The sequence below is a fragment of the Lepidochelys kempii genome, chromosome 17 (assembly GCF_965140285.1).
Source record: "Lepidochelys kempii isolate rLepKem1 chromosome 17, rLepKem1.hap1, whole genome shotgun sequence".
NCBI classification, from domain to species: domain Eukaryota; kingdom Metazoa; phylum Chordata; order Testudines; family Cheloniidae; genus Lepidochelys; species Lepidochelys kempii.
This window is the reverse complement of record NC_136396.1, coordinates 11,920,102-11,940,719: the sequence shown is the minus strand read 5'-3', so window position 1 is coordinate 11,940,719 and position 20,618 is coordinate 11,920,102. Positions and strand designations below refer to the sequence as shown.

The following is a 20,618-nucleotide window of genomic DNA, read 5'->3' as shown; positions in this document are numbered from 1 at the left end:
CCAGTCAGGGGTCTGAGCACAGGTAGATGGCAAGATAGTATGCAGGAATGGGTGCCCAGGGGGTTAAGAGGAAAGGATTTGGAGGACCATTGCATCTAGATTGTTGTGATTGCCAGTGGCTGCATGTTTTCAGTTCAGCTAACTTGGGGTCTGCACTGTAGCCACACTGCACAGCACGGACAGAGGTGTGTGCATGTGTGAACATGGAGAGCGTTAATGGGAAATCTGTGGTTAAATCTTCAGTGAAGACAAGACCTGCGGTCCCATTCCAAAGGGCTAAAGATAAGAATCCCATTGATTTAAGTAGGTTTTGGATTGGACCCTAAATCTCTAGGACCAAATTTTCAGAAGAGCACTGGGCCAGATTTGTAAGAGCTCCGCACCCATAATCAGGGGCCAGGTTTTCAAAAGATCCCAGCTCCCTTGTAGGCTTCTGAATATGGGCCAGAATTTCAAAAGCATTCAGCCCCCAGCAACCCCCATTTTAGCAGTTCAGCCCAGGGGAAAACGAACGGTGCTCAGCATGCGTTGCCCAGTAGCAAATTTGTGCATGGCCAGTTATCTTCATTCTAATACATGTCTGTGTCCCCCCCCCCCCCCATGTGAACTGACATGAGCTTTTAGAATTTTAAACAGACCCCATCAGCATAAAATTACATTCCTTGAACCACCATGAAGTCAAGCCTGTTGTGTGGATTATTTTTGTATGTAAATGTAATTATTTTTAAATTAGATTTATAAATTATGTAGATCTTTGATCAAAGGCTGTGAAGTGAAATGAAAGGACGCAGTTAAATATGCCATTTCTCCTAACTTCCTTTGGTGGAAATAGAATTGTACTTCCAATAAGAGAACTCCCTTCTCTCTCTCTCTCACCTTTATGTGCACATGTAACCTGCTGGTGAGTGTGTTACAAGTCAGCATCAGGGATGCTTTATGTTTATTATAGATCATTGCTGCTAGAATGTGTGACTCCATCAATATCTCTCTGCTCTGTGGAGTAGTTTGCTATAAATGAGAAAATTACAGTGCTGCTTAAAAATATTCATAGCCCGGATGAAAGCGTGATAGGCTTCTCATTCAGAACTCTTCTCACCTCTCCTCCCCCTACGAAAGGATTAAACATCAAGGATGTGTCTGGAATCTGTATTAGAGCAGGCACTGACTGGAACTTTGGGAGTGGAAGGTATAACGGGATGACACATTCTTAGCATTTGTCTTCATTGCAGATGATACTGTAGCCTGAGGCAAGGTTAGTGGCTCCTGAGAAAATGTCTTTTTGTAAAAAGAAAAATTAGTTTAGATCCCAGGAAATGACTTCGCGTTCAGATTGTAGCTTCATCCCAGCTCTGCTGGCTAAATACAATTTTCCTACCATTCTCTATTTTCTTTTCATTTGTGGTGTTCCATTGTTATACACACTAAGCTGACAAAGTGCTTTTCATTCACAATTTCATACTTTTTTACGTAAATGCATGGAGGACTCTCCTGTCAAGAAATAACACTGAGTGGAAACATGATGCAGGTTTTGAGTTGACTAAATCTAGTGACTTGAGAGTGAGCCACAGGTGCTGGAACTAGGGGTGATGATGGTGCTTCTGCACCCCCTGGCTTGAAGTGGTTTCCATTATATACAGGGTTTACAGTTTGGTTCAATGGCTCTTGGCACCCCCACTGTACAAATTGTTTCAGCGCCCTTGGAGTGAGCAGCCAATGTTTAGTCTGTTTTTCAGTTTTCAATTTGTAATCCCGCCCCCCTTTTTCCTTTTCTCTCCCCTCCCCCTAGTTCATTGGCAAAATTGATATAGTTTTTAAAAAGGCAGGCGAAAGGAAAACAAAAGCATTGGTTTAAAAAAAAAGTTTTCAAAAGTGAAAATTTTTTATACAAAATTTTGAATTAAAAAAAAAAGTTCCTTTTTGAAAGCTGCAGAACAAAAATGAGCTTGAAAGCCTTTGTGAAAGCTATTTTCTATTGTTCATCCAGCTCTCTTGTTCAGGGTTGGACAACTTCTTATATGCAGTGTAATTTTAAGGCATCTTTATCCTCCCTCCATGATTAATATTTAGTAAACCAGTATTTGGGAATATAAGAACCTGGTGAGCAGAGTTACACACACCGTGAGCTATAGCTGTTAGAGGAAAGTTCTGTTCCTGAATTCCTTTGTTGTTTAATGGACATCTTGTATTTTTGTACGCAGTGTTGTTGTAGCCGTGTTGGAGTCGGGTCCCAGGATATTAGAGAGACAAGTGGGTGAAGTAATACCTTTTACTGATCCAACTTCACAAGCTTGTTTCTCTCACCCACAGAAGCTGGTCCAATAAAAGATATTAATCTCACCCATCTTGCCTCTCTAATATCCTGGGACCAACACGGCTACAACAACACTGCATACAACATTATTGTATGAGTTGGTAAGAGAGACAAGCTTGGGAAGCTGGTCCATTAAACAATAGTACCTCACCTCCTTCTGCCTCATGTATTTTTGGTGCATTTTGGACTCAAGTGATTTGAAACATTTCACTTTGCTCACGATATGGAGCCTCAGTCCTTGTTGGCTGAGCTTTTGAAGGCCTTACGCTCAACATGACTCAATTTCTGTCTCCATAATGTGATAACTTTTGAACACTGCATCTGATCGATTTCAAAATTTCAGAAAATGTTCTAGACAGCAATGGCCAGAACCCTATTGATTTCTGGGAAAGTTGGGGAACTGCAAAGCAGGGGGGAGTGGAACCCATTAAGCCTCTGCCAGCTCTTTAGGACAGCCTCAGCCTCGAACACCTCTTCAGTTGTCTGTAGATCAAACTGGGTGATGGCATCCATTAATGCCTTCCTGCATAACAATATCCCATCTCATATCTGCCTGTTCTCCTAGAGTTTAACATATTGGCATCTTGAACGACTTAACTCCCAGACAGAAAAATAAGGTGGCAGGAGGAGAAAGGTAGTGAAATGGGGGGCAAACACACAACCTCTGGCATGGGATGGGGTGGGGAATGGGGGAGCCTGCTATGGGGGAAGGAGTGAATAGAGTGTACATAACCCCTGGTTGAGGGAAGAATTGGGGGATGCTGGTGGGGGCTCTGTGTGTCCCCCTCCCCTTAAGTCATGGTGGGGGGAGATGAGAAAGGGGAGCAGACACGACCCTGCTGTGTGTGTGTGGACGGGGGTAGGAGATAAAACCCCTGCCATGGTGGAAGGGACGTGAGGAATCCTGGTGAAGGGGACCTGGAGGCCGGGGGATCAGAGAACACATAGAGCCCTTGCTGTGGGGGGAATGAGGGCATGGGGGAAGTAGGGGTGGTATGCACACAGAGCCATTAGTATGGGATGGAGAATGGGCGGGGGTGCACAGAACCCTGGGCGGGGGTGCACAGAACCCTGGGCGGGGGGATAGCTGGGGAGAGTTGCAGGGAGTCCCCGAAATACAGGGGGATGGGAGCATGGCACACAGAGCTTGTGAGAGGGAATGGAGTTATTCAAGGAGCCCCTGGTGTGAATAACAAGCATGGCCTACGCAAGCCACAAAGTGAATGATGACCTAGTTTTTTAACAGTCACGTTCCTGAAGACTTCAGAAGCCCTTCCACAGATAGTGACGGATGGCTCACCTTAACCATTACTCCTCTGTCTACGAGCTACTGCAGATAGCACTTTCTCCCCAATAAGCTAAAAATAGATAACATTTACAACCAAGCTCTTTGGCGGTGCTGCAATCCGCCAAATGCCCCGACGAGGTGCTGATAAGTGAAAGAGATTGAATATGAAGATTGAAAAGAGGTTAATTCAAACAGTTTTCTTGCCTCAAATGTCAGATGCCAAGAGACTTTCATTGCTTGCTATTTCAGCATGAAAAATGCAGAGTGGCAGCTTTTTGTTGCTGTAAATTAGAGAGCCTGGCACTTGTTCTTTGTAGCATGCTCCATGCTGCAGGGCTATTTAAAAGCTGAGGTGCTGGCTGTGGTAACTTGAGGACCTGTGACAAAAAAGAAAGCTGTGACTGAGTTTGCTGTCCTCAATTGGTCCATCCATCAGTGGTAAAAGGCATGGATTCCTTTTCGTTATGGGGCTGATCCTCAAGGTTTTCACTCTCTCCGCTCTCTAATTATGTTAGTGTAACAGCAAAATCTATTTAAAATATGTTAGCTGAAGAAGAGTACCTGCTGGGAGCTAACTCAGCACCTTGTCAGTCAATGCCCCACCAGTTTATATTAATTGAGCTCTCATTGAAAGACAGGCAGTCAGCAGAGGAGGCCAATTAACTGAATGGAGATAAAGCTGAGGGGCTAATTGAGTAGCATTATCCCTAGCAGCCAAGACCCTATAAGCAAACAAGAAGGAAGGGCTGGAGGAGAGTAGGGAGCCTGAAGGAAGGCAGAAGTAGGTAGGTCTGATGCTGATACTACCCTGCCCTTCTCTAGAAGCATGTGGGGAAGCTGGTTTGTGTTTGGAAATATCATTGTAATATAAGAGGGACTCCTTCTCATTATGTATGTATGTATGTATTTCAACTGGATCTCTAAGCATTACTACAGTACAAACAATAAATAGTAATTATTAGAGCTGGTCAGAATTTTTTGAAATCCCAATTGAAATTTTTTTGTAGCATTGTCAAAAGTTTTCAAAAAGTCATAATTCTGACAAAAGAAAAATTTTCAAACTGCTTCTTGAAATTATAATGTGCAGTTGACAGCTGTTCCAGAAATGGCTCTTTCCCTTCTACAGGCTATAGAATACTAGGTCTGCCAAATGGGTAATCACCAAAAAGTCTATAGGTCCTAGGAAAAAGTACCAGATTATGTAAAAGAGAAACTGTAATTGCTCTTGTCTCTGGGATCTCATCCACGATTTTCCACTAGCTTTAGATGCAAGATGTGGTTTATATCGCTGACATATATTTTTCTTGGCTTGTGACGGTTAAAATATTTATCTGTAATTGATGCTTGTTGGGTGTTGGTACTCATAATTATTTTTGGTTGGTTTGATGCTTGATAAATTAGCAGTTTTTGATAGTGGAGGTCACCTTGGTAGTTAAAGACCGGATAAAGCAGACTGGTGAAGCATTTAATCTGTACTAAACTGAAAAAGTGATAGGGTGATAAACCAGCTGGAGTCGATCAGCAGGATTTAAATTTGAGACAGTGAGATTTGAAGGGCTTCATAGTAGTTCATGCTCTATGGTTCCATGTTAGATCTGGTGTCACCTCCCTACTGGTCTGGATTCAGTATACTCACTGCTGCAGCACAGGATCAGTTCTTGGTCAGGGAAGCTATGAATCAAATTACCAACTCTGCTAATCCTGACACTCAGGAAATTTCAGCTAGAGATTTTCTTATCTTAGGCCCTGATCGAACTCCCAGCAAAGTCAACAGGAATCTTTCCATTAGCTTCATTGGGGCAGGTCTATGCTGCACAGTTGTACTGTACTTTTAACAGGTGCTCCGGGTATGCCTATACTCGTGGACTTTAGTGATGTGTATTTAGTAACTTTCTCAAGTCAGACAGACACAGAGGAGCATTAATTAGACCCTAGACTGACAAGATGACGGCACAAGTAACCAAATTCAGGAATATACATTCCTGGCCCTTCAAAAGCTTTTGCTACTACATGATGAATAATTCCATTGAGTAAGACTGAGTTTCTTTTAAAACAAACAAATAAATAATCCATTCCCATTCTGAAGGATAAAAGGAATATGAAAGATTCAGGTATTCTTGAAGGTCCACTCACAGTTTTTGTATTGATACAACTATGTTAGTTAAGGTGTGATTTTTTTTTTTTTCAAACTGGTAGGGCTTATGCTGGTATGCGCCCTATCATGAACAGAATTGTACCATGATAAGGATGCCTTCTACCAATATAGCTTATTCTATACTGCTTCGACTATACCAGTATGCAGATAAGGTCAAAGAACTTTGTCACTTATTGAAGAGTGAATTTGTTTCTGCCACATGCAGCTATTTAAACGATGGATTTTTCTTTTAAAATGCTATTTAACAGGTCCATATACGATGATCCTGTCTCTGACTGAAGCCAGGTCTGTCTCTCCAGAGTAGTGCCTACAGCTATTATTTAAAAAAAAAAAAAAAAAAAAAAAGTTGTGTATATCCATAAGTTGACATTTGCTTTGACTCTTCAAACAGGGGGTTTTATAAAGGTATAAAACGGTGAGAAATCCAGTGTGCAGAATCCATAAGTTGAATCAAGCAGAAAAGTGTCCAGTAAATGCCCAAAAAACTGTAGACTGTAAAATGCTGCAAAAACAAAAACTGCATAGAAGTACTCTGCAGTGGTCAGTTTTATTTGCAAATATTTATTGTTACCACAAAGTGGTAGCTGAGACACTGAAGTTATTGTGGAAACAAGGACTTCTTATGTGAGCGAGACTTTGCAACTTCAATTATGATCAGAATGGCTGGAAGGGTTTTGGTTCGTTGGCTATTTTTCTTCAAAGGATCATAGAAGTTAGAGATAGAAAAGACACCTAGACTGAGTCCATCTTTGTTCAAGAGCATGTTGTTGTCCCCTGGTAAAGGTTGTACTAGATATAAACTGAGACTATGCTTGAAGTTCATATATAACAGGAAATGGAAATGACCCCTGACATTACGAGGATATTAGAGTTTCCAGGGACATAGGCCTGTGTGGTTTATTATTTCCAGAAGACTATTTGAAACATTAAAAACTATATATTGCATTGTACACAGCACTGAGGTTAGGTTTACTAATGTGTGTGTGTGTGTCTTACTTAGAAAGGTTAATACAATGAGGCAGTATGGTTCATAGGGACTGTGGGGCAGGGATGGGAGACCCGAGTTCTAGTCCTAACCATGGACAAGTCAGTTCCCCTCTTTGTGCCTTAAGGTACATCTACCATGGAGCTGCAGGATGTAATGTCCAGCTTGGGTAGATATACATGCACTGTAGCGTAGCCATGGTGGCACAGGCTAGTTGCATGAGCCTACCTAGTGTCTTGGACAGGACCTGTCCTCTGGTGGCTAACCCACACCACCGCCCATGCTGCCCCAGCTACAATGTTATTTTTAGTCCACTAGCTCGATCAAAGCTAGTGCCTGTACGTCTACCCAAGAGGGAAATTGCACCTTCAGCTGCAGTGTAGACATTCCTTTAGTTGTTCTTAGTGGTAAAATGGTGATGATGATACTGTTTTTCCTTTGTGAAGTGCTTTGAGATCCATGGATGCAAAGTGTCTCATAATGCCCCAATCCTGCAATGAAAACTACATATGTGGACCCCTCCCCCGAAATGGAGCCCCACTAAAGTCAATGCAAAGCACCAGTTAAATCAGTGGGGCTCTTGTGGGGTCAGGGGTCTGTCTATGTGGAAGCAGTTGCAGTACTGGAGCCTAGCAGATTATTGCTGTCATTAATATTTCCATGTCCCATCTTTGCACCATTTAGACTTAAAGGAAAAAAGCCTTTGTCTACAACTTTCAGCCTGTAAATGGAGATTGATGGTTTATAATATCACTAAATTGGTTACAATTAGTGTGGCAGATAGAAAGCAAAAATCCTAGGGGGTGATGTTACAAACAAACTAAATAAACTGCTGGGTAGGAAAGCTACCTGTGATCCCTTTTTTTTTTTTTTTTTTGTAAAATCGGGCGAGGAGCATTTGATGAAAAGCTAGTCATTTCCCAGCATCATTCTGCATGCTGAGCTATCCCCATTGAAGTCAGTGGGAACTGTGTAAACCAGTGGCAAATTGTGGCCCATTGTGTTATGCACACCACAGTATCTGAGAAAAAGTTAAAGACCTTGACTCATGTAAACGAGGCTCATTTCACTTTATCTTATTTTCTTAGCAGGTGAAGAGTCTGCGGTTTGCTCATCTGGCTTTCTCCAGGAAAAGCAACGTGAGTCAAGGTTCTTTCCTTTTTTTTGTATTCCATGCTGTACAGGAAACTAGAGATACAGAAAACCGGGCTACATTAAATGTTGACCAGTTTTAAGTCTATTTTTATGCTCTGTTGAAATGTTAGGTCTGGGAAAATCGGAGTTGTTTTTGTCTGACATTTAATTAGAATGATAAATTTTATCAATCAAGTTACTGCAGCTTTTAATTTTTTCATGTGTTAAGCAATGTTTTGTAGCCATGGTTAGATTTGTGGGGCTCTAGAGTAATTGGAAAGTTGGGGTGTTGCCATGTTTCAAGGCATGTCTTTGTTGGGACAACACAGCTTGATTCTGTTCAGAATAATCATACAGTTCAGAATGATCCCTATTAAGTATTCCAGGCTCTGCTGACTCTTATATCTTATAGAGATGCAAGACATGTTGCTGTTCTAGATGTGGGTTCCTGCTGGAGACAGGGGTGGGTCAGACAATGGTGCCAAACCTGCAATTGAGAGGCATCTTCATTTCATAGTGCCCCACCCCACCAGGGATAGGTTTAAATACCAGCCTGGTGTTTATTGCTCATCCTCTGGTGGTGCTAGCTGTGAAGAGTGAGTTATGATGGAGAGCTCTGAGTTCCTTGGAGAATTGGGATGGTCTGACCTTCTGTCAGAGCCCTGGCTGGGAAATGTTGTAGGTTTTCCCCTCTTTCTGTTCACTAGGAAATCTCTCTAACTCTGTCCACCAATGCACACTGCAGATCTGGACATATTAACTAACCCTGCCACCTTGACAGTAGTATCTCACCCAGCATAGGTGTCTGGGGCTGGTACCAGTGGAGAAGGCTGCTCACAGAAAACCAGAATCTGGGCATTGCTCCATCTGCTGTAGTCCACACTGGTAGCATATAGGGTCTGTAAGGAAGCTTCAGTGGCACTTGAGAGAATTCTTCTGATTCAGGGAGCAACATAGAGCTGGTATGGTGCAGCCCTACTCTGCCAGCCCTTGAAGTTTCCAACAAAGGATCTGGTCCATTTTGTTTCATTTTTTTCCCCTAAACATTGCAGTCTGTGAGAATCTCCAGTATATTAAAATATTCTTTACATTGGTTAATAGAAAACATATGTCATCGGCTTTATGTGAACATATTTCTCTTGACAGATTTGTTGTTATAAACAGCTAGTAACAGTGCAGCAGATGGCAAAGAACCGCATGATTTCTTATGGGAGTGTGGCAATGGAAATACAGTTTTCTTAGGGATTGAGACCATCTTACACTTTTTTTTATGTATAGTTAGTTTTCTCTGTGACAGTTTTACTCTAAATTTCTCTTGAATAAATGTATCAAGAAATTAGGGGTGGTCTGGATAAAATAGGAACTGACCTAAATTTTGATCCAAACTTGAACTGAATCTGAACTTTAAGGAGCTAAGGAACAGCTAAGTTATTTTTCCCCCTTATGGGTTATTTATTTATTTTATTTAATTATGTTAAGAATTGAGCTGGTACTTTCAAAGCTGCCTGTGGGATTTGGATGCCCCGTTCCCCAAATTCCTGAAATGGCTTTGAAAATCTTGACCTTGCTGTGTAAATGCTTGTTCTATTTCCCATTCAGATCCTTCTTTTTACTACAGTGTCATCTTCCAATCTGATGCACTTTGAGTGCAGTGATCAGTTTGGCTGTATCCCCAGCCTGACCATGAAACTCCTCAGAAACAGCTTTCTCAGAGACCTTTGTAAACCACTGGTGAATGTATTACAAATCCCTCTCTGTCCCCAAGCCACAGAGGATACGAATCTGTTACAGCGTCATCAAGAGAGCCTGATTCCTCTTAGCTCCAGCTGTAGAGGCTCCTGCTCTTATCTTTGGACGTCCCTAGTCAACCCCCAGTGTGTTGGTCAAGATGGCAGCCATCAAGCCTTGATATTGACTGTTAGGCTACAATGTATAATAGTTTCTTAACAGTTAATTTATCATGTCACATTTGATGTTCTTCTGTGAGTTGGCAACTTCATAATTTGCCAATTCCTTTTCTCAGCCATGGATAACCATTTGATACTTTTGTGTCAACCCTACTTCATTTTAATTGTTGTTGGTCTTGAATTTTGCTAACAATTGCAGAAGTATTAGCATAGGTTTTAATGAACTGGTGCGCAGTCCAGCAGTTGTCCTGCCAAATGGTGCTTATTAGTTCCTGCTAATTTTTATAATGAGACCTTATATCTTTTAAACAAGAAAATCTTTTTATCTTAAGATGGATTGAACTTCTTTTAATTTGCTGCTGTTAATACAATTATCTGACCTACATTCAGCAAGCTATTTAAATCTCAGCCAAGGGATCTATTCTGAATTGGTGCTGTACACCTTATTCTACCTTTAGAAACTATGGAAGGCCACAATCCTGCAAAGACATGTGATTAACTTTTATGTATGTGTGTAGTCCTACTTATCATTCAAGTCATTGCAGAATTAGGGCCTGAATATGTATAACCTCTATTCCTCCATAGGATGCTGACCATGGATATAGGGTGGTAGCACTCTACTACTGCTGTTAACTAATAGAGTTACTTCTTGAGCTCAAGTGGTAAAATCTTTTCTGAATGGCTACAGTTCAAATGCTGCTAATGACCTATGCGGGAAGTCTTTCACTGTTCCGCAAATACACTGATCATTAACATCTGCTTACAAAGCAGAAACAACTAATTTTACCAAAGTCTAGCTAAGATCCCATGATATTTGCAGCTTGAAATCAGCTTGATTTTACCAGTGCAGACTGACTCCAAAGCAGCAACCGCAATTCCTGCATCGATCTTTAAAACGTAGTTATTGCCACAAGTTCATAGAAAAGAGTAAGAATCCTCCTGTGACTTGCCTTTTTTTATTAAACTTAATTTTCTGGATAATCTGTGACTATAATCTTCATATTTAAGATGATGGCGCTGATTCTCCACTTGGTATCAGTCAGGAAGCAAATGGATGTAAAACCAGTGTAAACGACAGGCGAATAAAAAGCCATAGTGTTGATGAGAAGGGGCAATGAACACATTGGTCAAAAGTTGTGAATCTTAAACTTGGAATAAACAGAGTTGTTGAAAGTAAAATAAAACAACCCCCCAAAATACTGAACATGCAGGTCTTGGCAAAGTTTTTTTTTTTCTTTCACATTAAAGTTTTTTAATTGAATTGCTTTGCTGTTCCAGGATAGAGCGCACTCCACTTACTCGGGAAATCTGCTTAACTGAGAAGTCTCCCAGGGAGCTGATTTAAGCCAGTGACTGTTAATAGCAATGTCTGCTGCTTAAGCAGATGGTAATTCTGCCTAATTGGGGTTCCTTTTGGTGACTCAGTGGTTCTCAGACCTTTTGTGCATGTCGGTGTCATGCTGGTTCTGTCTGATTGCTCCTCCAACTGCAGCTTTCAGTCCTCCATTGCTGTGATAGTGTGAATAGCTTCACTGTCGCTAGTTTTTGGTTATTTTGCTTCTTCTAGTCCGTATAAATGGACTTGGTCCCTCCCAGGTGCCACTGCTGCTGGCACTGGACAGATAGCAGGCTCAGGCTCTATCCATAGATCGAATCTGATCCAGTGTCCCAATCAAGTCGATGACAGTCTGTCCATTGACTTTAGTTGGCACCTTGATGCTTTCCCTGTACTCCATGGGACTGGTCTCATAACTTGATGGGCTTGTAGCATTTCCACATCTCCTTGAATAGCAGTAGTACTACCCACCTGCAGTTCCGCTAAATGGAAATGAAAAGGTATGGGCACTAGGGCATCTGAAATAAGAGGATGCTGCAGCACTGTGGGTGATACACAGTGGTCATAATTACTCCTGAATCTCTGATGAGTAAGTCCAGTGCCACTCACCATATGCCTTATAACATAAGATTGTTAACCATCTACTTTGTTTCTCTGTTGATAGCAATCTTGCCTCTGATCCAGAAGGTCCAAGACCCTAAATCCAGATCTAACAGTGGCCCTGTACATTAGTCTGTGTGTGCTGGAGTTTCAGCAGAGTGTACTGGAAAGTGCCATCCTTTTTGATGAGATGCAGCACCAAGGGCCCTTCTCCTCATCTGTTTTGTCTATCCAAATTTTAAAATCCATGGCACACTTTAAGGGGAATAATGGGAATAATCCTGTGTCCCAGTCGCTACTTCAGCTTTGCAACAGCCCTTTGAATTAGATAAGTATAATTGTCCTCCTTTTTCTGATTGGGAAGCAGAGGCCAGAAAGCTACAACGCTTGGATTACAGATCCAGAATAGAGCTGGTTTGAAAAAAAATCTAATTTCAAAATTTTTCCGTTCGGCAAAAAGGAAAAAAAATGTTTCATGAATGTTTTCATGAAAAAAAAATTCCATTTTTCAAACAGCCCTACTCCAGAGGTCTTGGCTGTACAGTCCTGTGCTCACACTGCAGAGCTAAACTGTTCAATGCTATATATCAGGCTGTTGTTGCTCAGTGCATCAAGGGTGGTTCTGTTTCTCTATAGTCCCGACACTCAATGTAATTACCTGAATTCATCACCAAGGTCTTCAGTGAAGCTGCACCAGTGGATCCGAGAGCAGAATTTGTCCTCATTGTCCCCAACACGAAAAGGAGTACAAGCTTTCGTGAGCTACAGCTCACTTCGGATGAAGTGAGCTGTAGCTCACGAAAGCTTATGCTCAAATAAATTGGTTAGTCTCTAAGGTGCCACAAGTACTCCTTTTCTTTTTGCGAATACAGACTAACACGGCTGTTACTCTGAAACCTGTCCCCAACACGTATCTTTCAATAGTTCTGTTGGTAATGAAGCAGAGATCAGGAGCTAAGCTTTGCACATTTGTGGCTGGGAGAATAAACAAGAATATATGGCCGCTGAAAGTGGCACATTAGCTGTGTTTCTAACCAGTTTTACTAGCCAGGCACAAGTTAAACATGCAAACTGGTGACACTTTATAAAGCTAAATGGTAATGATCTTGGCATGCATAGTCATTATTGTAGCACGTGGTAATGTTACTTGGTACTAAACTGAGTTTATGCAATATATTAAGTTTTAAGGACCTATCTACATTAGGAAAAAAGGTGCTCTGAGAAAACATGCCTTATAGTGATAGCTCAAAAAACTTTTTTTTTTTTAGCTTAATAAAAAGAGGTTAAGTGGTCACTCGATTACAGTGTATAAGTATATACATGGGGGAATAAATGTTTAATAATGGGCTCTTCGGTCTGGCAGAGAAATGTACAACACAATTCAATGGCTGGAATTGGAAGCTAGATGAATTCAGACTGGAAATAAGGCCAGTATTTTTAACAGTGAGGGTAATTAACCATTGGAACAATTTACCAAGGGTTACGGTGGATTCTCCATCACTGACCATTTTTAAATCAAGATTGGCTGTTTCTCTAAAAGATACGCTCTAGGAATTATTTGAGGGAAGTTGTATAGCCTGTTTATACAGGAGGTCAGACTAGATGAGCACAATGGTCCCTTGTGGCCATGGAATCAATGGACCTCGACCAGCTAATATGTATTAAAGGTGCAGTTTCCCCTGTCTAGGCTAGGATTGTAAAATGTGTTACAATGCATCTTTTCCCCCGAGTATATTCATACCCTAACAAGACAATGAAAAAAGTTATCAAGCCCTGAGCACACTTGACATTCCAGCATTGCAGATGATATGAGAAACGTACAGAATTGTGTAATAGCTGGTATCTGCTGTCCTGCCCACTTATTTTTTATTTCTGCTTATTGGTCTGCTATTGATCCTTTGCTTGGTATGGGATTCTAGCACACAGATTGGAAATTGGCAGCTTGAAACAGCTGGAGCCATCTCTCAAGGCTATTTAAAAACCCTGATGATAATTATCAGATCAGATCTTCTATAAGACAGGCCTAGATAGGTTTACTGGCCTTATTCCACATGGCAGATCAGATCTGAGATGGCTGGGGCATCTGTGCAGCCAGACAGGTCTTTTCTGGCAAGTATACAAGTGTCATGTGGTTCAGTGATGCGGTATCATCCACAGTAATGATTTGGGGGGCTTTTATTTTGGTACTGTTACTTGAGTTCGTGGACATTTCTTAGGGCTAGTGGAAAAAGGGGATGCTTTGAGAACTCGTAATTTTTTTGTTGATGTTGATAAAGAAATCAATTCTTCACATTGTTTTCTGTAATAGGCAATGGACTGTTGTTTTTAGTCAACAGGGTACTAGCCTGCAGCAGTATTCTTTCCCAGTAATATGAAGCTCTCCAGAGAAAAGACTGTAACATTGGAACAAAAACAGGCAGAAAAATCATCTCTGAAACTAAGAAATAAGGAAGTGGTCAGAAGAACTGCTGATTTTTACCTTCACTCATTCACACTTAAGTGCCATTAAAGAGGGAGTAAAAGGACTATTTCTGTTTTGGCTTACATTTTAAAAAGTGATGGAAAATAATTAATATTTGTTCAACAAAGTCAGTTGCAAAAAAAAAATCCCCCAGTAACACATGTAACATTTATAAAAGCTGGCCATATTTTATTTCTCTGAATCCCCAGCTTTGATTGAGTCAAGCTGTAGATGTTGTTGATGCAAAACTGCCTAAATACTAATGAAAATTCCCTTTCCTCTGTTTTAGGAGTTCCCTATTAGCATCAAGTGAAATAACACGAGCCTACTGACTCATTGTCTGTTAAAAGAAAAGGAGTACTTGTGGCACCTTAGAGACTAACCAATTTATTTGAGCATAAGCTTTCGTGAGCTGCAGCTCACTTCATTGGATGCATATTGTGGAAACTGCAGAAGACATTATATACACAGAGACCATGAAACAATACCTCTTCCCACCCCACTCTCCTGCTGGTAATAGCTTATCTAAAGTGATCACTCTCCTTACAATGTGTATGATGATCAAGTTGGGCCATTTCCAGCACAAATCCAGGTTTTCTCACCCTCCATCCCTGCCCCCACAAACTCACTCTCCTGTTGGTAATAGCCCATCCAAAGTGACCACTCTCTTTACAATGTGTATGATAATCAAGGTGGGCCATTTCCAGCACAAATCCAGGTTTTCTCACCCCCTCACCCCCCTTTTCCAAAAACCACACACACAAACTCACTCTCCTGCTGGTAATAGCTTATCCAAAGTGACCACTCTCCTTACAATGTGTATGAAAATCAAGGTGGGCCATTTCCAGCACAAATCCAGGTTTGCATGAAAAAACCTGTCATTGTCTGTTGGGGAAGCTGCAAGGACTGATGACCTGTCATGACCATGCTGTCTATAGAGTCAAAGCTGGTTATGAATTTTTCACCAATATTTTTGAATGATGTAATAGCAACTTTTGCCCCCCCCCTCCGCCCCCCCCCCCCCCCCAAATAAAGACCGGGTTTTAGCTGCTGAACACTGAGGGGGAGGGGAATTAGCTTCTTTTTTTGACAAAAATGTGAAAAAAATCAAAGAAAGATAATAACAAAACTGAACAAAAAAAACTGTTGTGGAGAAAAGAGAAAATATATTTCGCAACCAGCTCGATAGAAGTCAGAATTTGAGTAAGTTCATGAGGCTCTGGTGTCAGGCAGGGTTTTTTTGCCATTCTTTGCAGCTAGAGCATGACAAAACAATCTGCCCTGAGTGAGCAAGCGGCAGAGCATAGCTACAACCCCTGAGGAACTAGGCCAGAGAATTAATTACATCTCTGAGAGTCAGAATTTGTTCCCTGGTTCTTTCCATTCCTCATCTTGCTGCCAGTAGCAGATCATGTCCTCTTCTATTATACCCATATTTAAGATGTGAAAATGTAGCAAGACTCTCACTGAAAATGATCAGGAGACTTAAGTTCCTGGGCAAATCATCTGTTAACTGCCTGTTTGCCAACTCCTCTGGTCACAATTTATATCCATGTTATCACTGATGGGCAACAATTGCCCCTATCCTGAAGAGGTTGCTGAATATGCATAACTTTTCTCATAGGAATAGTCCCATTAATGATTCAGGTTGTACAATGGCCCTTTTAAAAGTTGCTGATTGCCTTACATAATTAACATTCCCTTCAGTAAGTATTCCCTATTCTGGATTTATGGGGAATACAGAGGTAAATGCATCTATATAAGGCACAGTTGGCAAGATTTTAAGGTGACCTTTGTAAATCTATCTTCTGTAGGAGTTTTAGCTTGTTTAATTGAGGTGACCCATCTCACATTGTGTATTGGTGAGACACGGTAGGGAGGTAATATCTATTATTGGACCAGCTTCTGTTGGAGAGAGAAATAAGCTTTTGAGATTAGACAGAGTCTAAGTCCTATTTTCCCCCACTTTCCTTGCTGTATTATACATAAGTGTGATGGGATCTGTGGCCCTGTTTTGTGTCCATTTGAAGTACTTAGATGGCCCCCATCACCTTGGCATCCAAGATTATCACAGTCTTTAATGCATTTATCGCAACACCACCCTGTGAGGTAGGGCAGTGCTATTGTCTCCATTTTAAAGATGGGGAACCGAGGCACGGAGAGACTTGCCCAAAATCACACGGGAAGTCTGATCACAATTGTCCCTTCTGACCTGAAAGTCTATGGTAGAGCAGGAATGGACTGTGGGTCTCCCACAGCCTAGACCAGCACCCTAACTGCTGGATACTCCTCTTTATTAGATTAATGAGGTGGTCAGTACTTCCCACTGAAGTCCAGAGGAGTGGATGAACTCAGCTCCTTGCCAGGACCAATATGTTACGTTATCTATGTTATGTCTCAGCAGTTTTCAAGTGAAAACTCTCGAGTGGAACATACATAAACATCCCAAGCAAATGGGATTCTTGGTGCTTCTGGCATTTTGCTGCTTTAGACTAAAGCATACTAGCAGCGTTACAACAATAATGTTGTATGCGGTGTTTTTGTACGCATGTCGGTCCCGGGATATTAGAGAGGCAAGATGGGTGAGATAATATCTTTTATTGGACCAACTTCTGTTGGTGAGAGAGATGAGCTTTCAAGTTTACCACAGAGCTCTTCTTCCGGTTTGGAATTACAATAATGCAGTAAATCACCACTTTGGATTTGCTGTACTGCAGAAATGGCTTTGTGCATAGCACAGATAATGCACCTTTCAGATACTTCACAAACCAGGAACAGTATGACCTATGGACTCAGTAGTTTCTTTACACAGCTTGGAATGAAAATCGTTGAGTTAAATGTTAGATTTGCAAGTTTAGAAAGCTACATTTTTATCCTGTTATGAAAGGATGCATTGATATTCCATTTTAAATTTCTTATTTAAGGGCACTTAAAACCAAACAACCCCCTAAGGATTATTAAACCTACAAAAAGAGAGAAATAGGGAGCACTTGACTGAGCTGTTTAAAATCATGAAATCTATGATGAAAAATGACCACTTCTTCATCATAATAAATTCTAAAAGACACCCCTCAGCCCCAAACTGTTGCTTGATTAAAATTACAAAGCAGTAAGTTTAGAACTAATAAAAGGAAATGAAGTGTTGCACAACTTAGTAACAACTGGTGGGAATCACTGCTGCATGCCTTGAGGCTGTATGGGATGTATTCTCTCAGTATAGAAAAAGTTGGCCTGTAACTGATACTTGACTTGGATGAAAGATGGCTTGATCCCTTTTGGGAGACTATGCATAGAAAATGCACATGAGCTAATGATTAAAAGGGAGGATGGTTCAATCACTAAGGTACTCTTCTGGCACTCAGAAGAGCTGGATTTAGTTCCCTGCTCAGCCATAAACTTCCTGTGTGACAGTGGACAAGTTACTTACAGTGCATCTTTACTAGGAAAGGAGGGTGTGTGTTTAACACGTGGTGACTAACATGAGCTAAAATCCTAGTGGAGACAAGGCAGTTCGTCATTTTCACACGTTAGCTGGTTGAGGTAAACACTAGGCTCCTCCAATAAACTTTACCTTCCCCTACTAACTCATGTTAAAACTATAAATTGCTTTGTCTTCACTAAGATTGTACCTCATGTTAGTTACCACATGCTAGGTAACATGAATTAAGAACACACCTTTTCCCCCTCCCTCCCAGTGAAAACAAGGTCTTAGTCAGTCAGTGCCTTAGTTCCCTACTTGTAAACTGGGGATAATAGCACTGCCGTACCTCATAGGAGTTTTGTGAGGGTAAATACATTAGAAGATTGTGAGGTGCTTAGGTACTGTGATAATGGGGAGCCATTAGGGTACCTAACATAGGTAAAATCAAAGTAACAGTTATTTTCTTTGGAGAAATATATGGCCTGGAGTTTTTATATATATATATATATATATATATATATATATATATATATATAAAAACTCCAGCCCAATAATTGACAGATTCAAACTTTTGGTGTTGTTAAACAAAAAAGAAAGTGTGATTTTGCTGCCTTACAAGCATACTTTATTCTTTCATAAAGGCCCCCATTCTGTTGTTGAGCTGCATCTGACGTGCTTTTACAGATATGATATTACACCCAGTTGCCGTCTTAGCTGCTGGTGGCAGACAATACCTATTTATATTTAGGTCATCCTTGAATAGAGTCAGCTGGAGACTAAATCCAAAGTATATCACTTCTCTGGAAAGCTGCTATTGAAAGCTTTTACTAGATAGTTGTTTAGACAGTTTGACTGTCTTTCCTTCCCTTGAAAGGCTGTACATTTTTCAGATCTTCATAATCTTTCGCTTTCATCTTTTTCCAAGAATGCCTTTTTGTCCCTTTGTCATTTTCCCCTAGCATGGTTCCCCCAATCCAAACAGCATTTCAATACAAATTGCCTCGCTAATAATTGCCCCAAAGAATTTTCTCCACCTATCCTTCCCTTTGTAAGTTTCTCTGAGATAAAACAATTCATCTTCTCCTTAATCATAACGGACTTCTACAGTGGCAACATGAGATCTTTGCATAACAATCCAAGGATAGTGTCATAGCAGTAGCATGGATTGTCAGGTAGTTGCTGCAGTTTGCAGAGGAGCATAACAGACATTCTGAGCCCTGGTCTACACTACAGAATTACTTCTTTATAACTACATCGCTCAGAGGTGTGAAAATCCGCATCTCTGAATGACATAGTTAAATTGACCTAATCCCCCCGTGAGAGAGCTTATCCCACCGACATAGCTAGTGCTTATCAGGGAGATATGCCAATGGGAGAGCCGATGCAGTGTTTTAAGGGTAGATGTGCCCTCAGAAGGAATTTCGTTGAAATCAGTAGTTACACAGTTCTATACAATATGAGATCAGCATTGGGCCCAGTATCCGTGAAAGCACAGAATTCATGTGCAGCTGATAGTAAAACTCTAGAAAACGTTTTTCTTTAGAAACCATTCTGGTTTTATAACTTTCTGCAACTCCTTTCCCTCGTTCCTTATTATCATGAAGTCCATTGGATGAGCTTCAGTAAATTCCACATTACTGCAACGATCCTCTGAGCTGGAGTTAGGGAGTCACCTTGGTAAAGGGTTGGCAGTGTTTCCTCTGCCATCATCTCTAGTGGTTTCCACTGGGGAGAGGACATAGCAGCTTTAACTGCTGCCATGGTTCTTCCAAAGGAGATGCTAAACTGCCTCACTCCCAGGTTGCTCTGACAGAGCCATTTCCCCTGTCAGTGTTGGTCCTTTGCTTACAAGGAGAAGCCGCAGCCGCTTGGTTGCACTGTAATTTGCCTCCCACATGGAAAGCCCTTCCCATACAGCAATCATAACCCATTCTCCTTGTTCAGACCCTTCTGAGTGATCTTAAGCTGCCCTTACTTGGCAAGTTTGTTCTCTTGGCTTTAATTGCCATGCTAATTCCTATAAAAAGTTCCCTGTTTCTTAATGAGTTTGTTTTATCAATACTTTAAAAGGAGAAATTTAAAGTTCTTTGTCTGTGTTTTTAATCAGCAGAACTCATGCAACATGATTAATAAATAATATCTAAGTGGCTTATTGTGTGAGATTTTTGTTAGTTTCTCATAGATACCTGACAAGCTAACTTTCTATCAGCCTTATGTATTAAAGCTTTGAAATCTCCAGAGTAGCAGTAATTTAGTCTGCACCTTAGAACGTTGTGGTCATTAGTAAGTCGTTGCTAAAGTGGGTTTTGTGTTTTCCCCCCCAGCCTCATTTCATAAAAATATTTTGATTGGGACAACACTGTAAATTCCACAACTCCATTCTTAATAATTAGAATTTGCTTTATGATTTCAATCACTTGCAGAAAAAATGAAGTGTGTTAAATCTGATAGTTGCAATCTGTCACCTGTTCTTCCTCTGATTCCCCTAGTGCATTATTATCTCTGCCTGTTTTCCTTCACAATATATAAAAGTATGGTTTATTGATGCAGAAATACTGGGGTGTGTGTGTATGTGTTAGTTAAACAGCTTCATCAGGCTCAATGCAGGAGGGCCTTTTGAGTGATGAGAGATTAAAAGGCAACACTGTTGTCTTTTGGCATAAACAACATAGGTTGAATTCACGTTGGCAATGTGTGCCATTTCCGATAAAATGAAGCTGACACATCACTCTTATGTATCAGTCGGTGTATTAGAAACAACTTGACGCTGGCTGCATGGAATTCAAAATTAGGTCTGCCATTTCAGATTAACAGAGTAATCGCAGTTCAATAGAAGGCTGCTCAATGTATCCATTTATTTTCCTGATGGTTAATGACAGATGAGTTGAACGACTGAGGCCAGGAGGTCTTACCCTTGTCATTCAAGCAATTGTGGTGTAGATGAACTACTCCGTCCTGTTCAGAGATACCTGTAGAAGGCCGGATCATCGACTGGTGTAAATTTGCTTAGCTCCATTGAC

At 40.9% G+C, this 20,618-nt stretch overlaps 1 protein-coding gene across 6 annotated transcripts in view; it reads left to right on the top strand.

Annotated features, from left to right (window-relative positions):
- The window catches only part of PITPNM3 (PITPNM family member 3), a 357,638-nt gene that overhangs the window by 187,625 nt on the left and 149,395 nt on the right, over nt 1-20,618 (top strand). For 5 of the 6 annotated variants that reach the window (XR_013634779.1, XM_073315263.2, XM_073315258.2 and 2 more), the window contains one exon: nt 7,828-7,878. The exons of the other annotated variant lie outside the window; for it this stretch is intronic. Coding sequence is in view for 4 of the 5 variants with exons in the window: in XM_073315263.2 (XP_073171364.1) it covers nt 7,828-7,878 (51 nt within the window). In the remaining variant the exon portion in view is untranslated. The remainder of the gene's footprint in view (nt 1-7,827; nt 7,879-20,618) is intronic. 6 annotated transcript variants of the gene reach the window in all.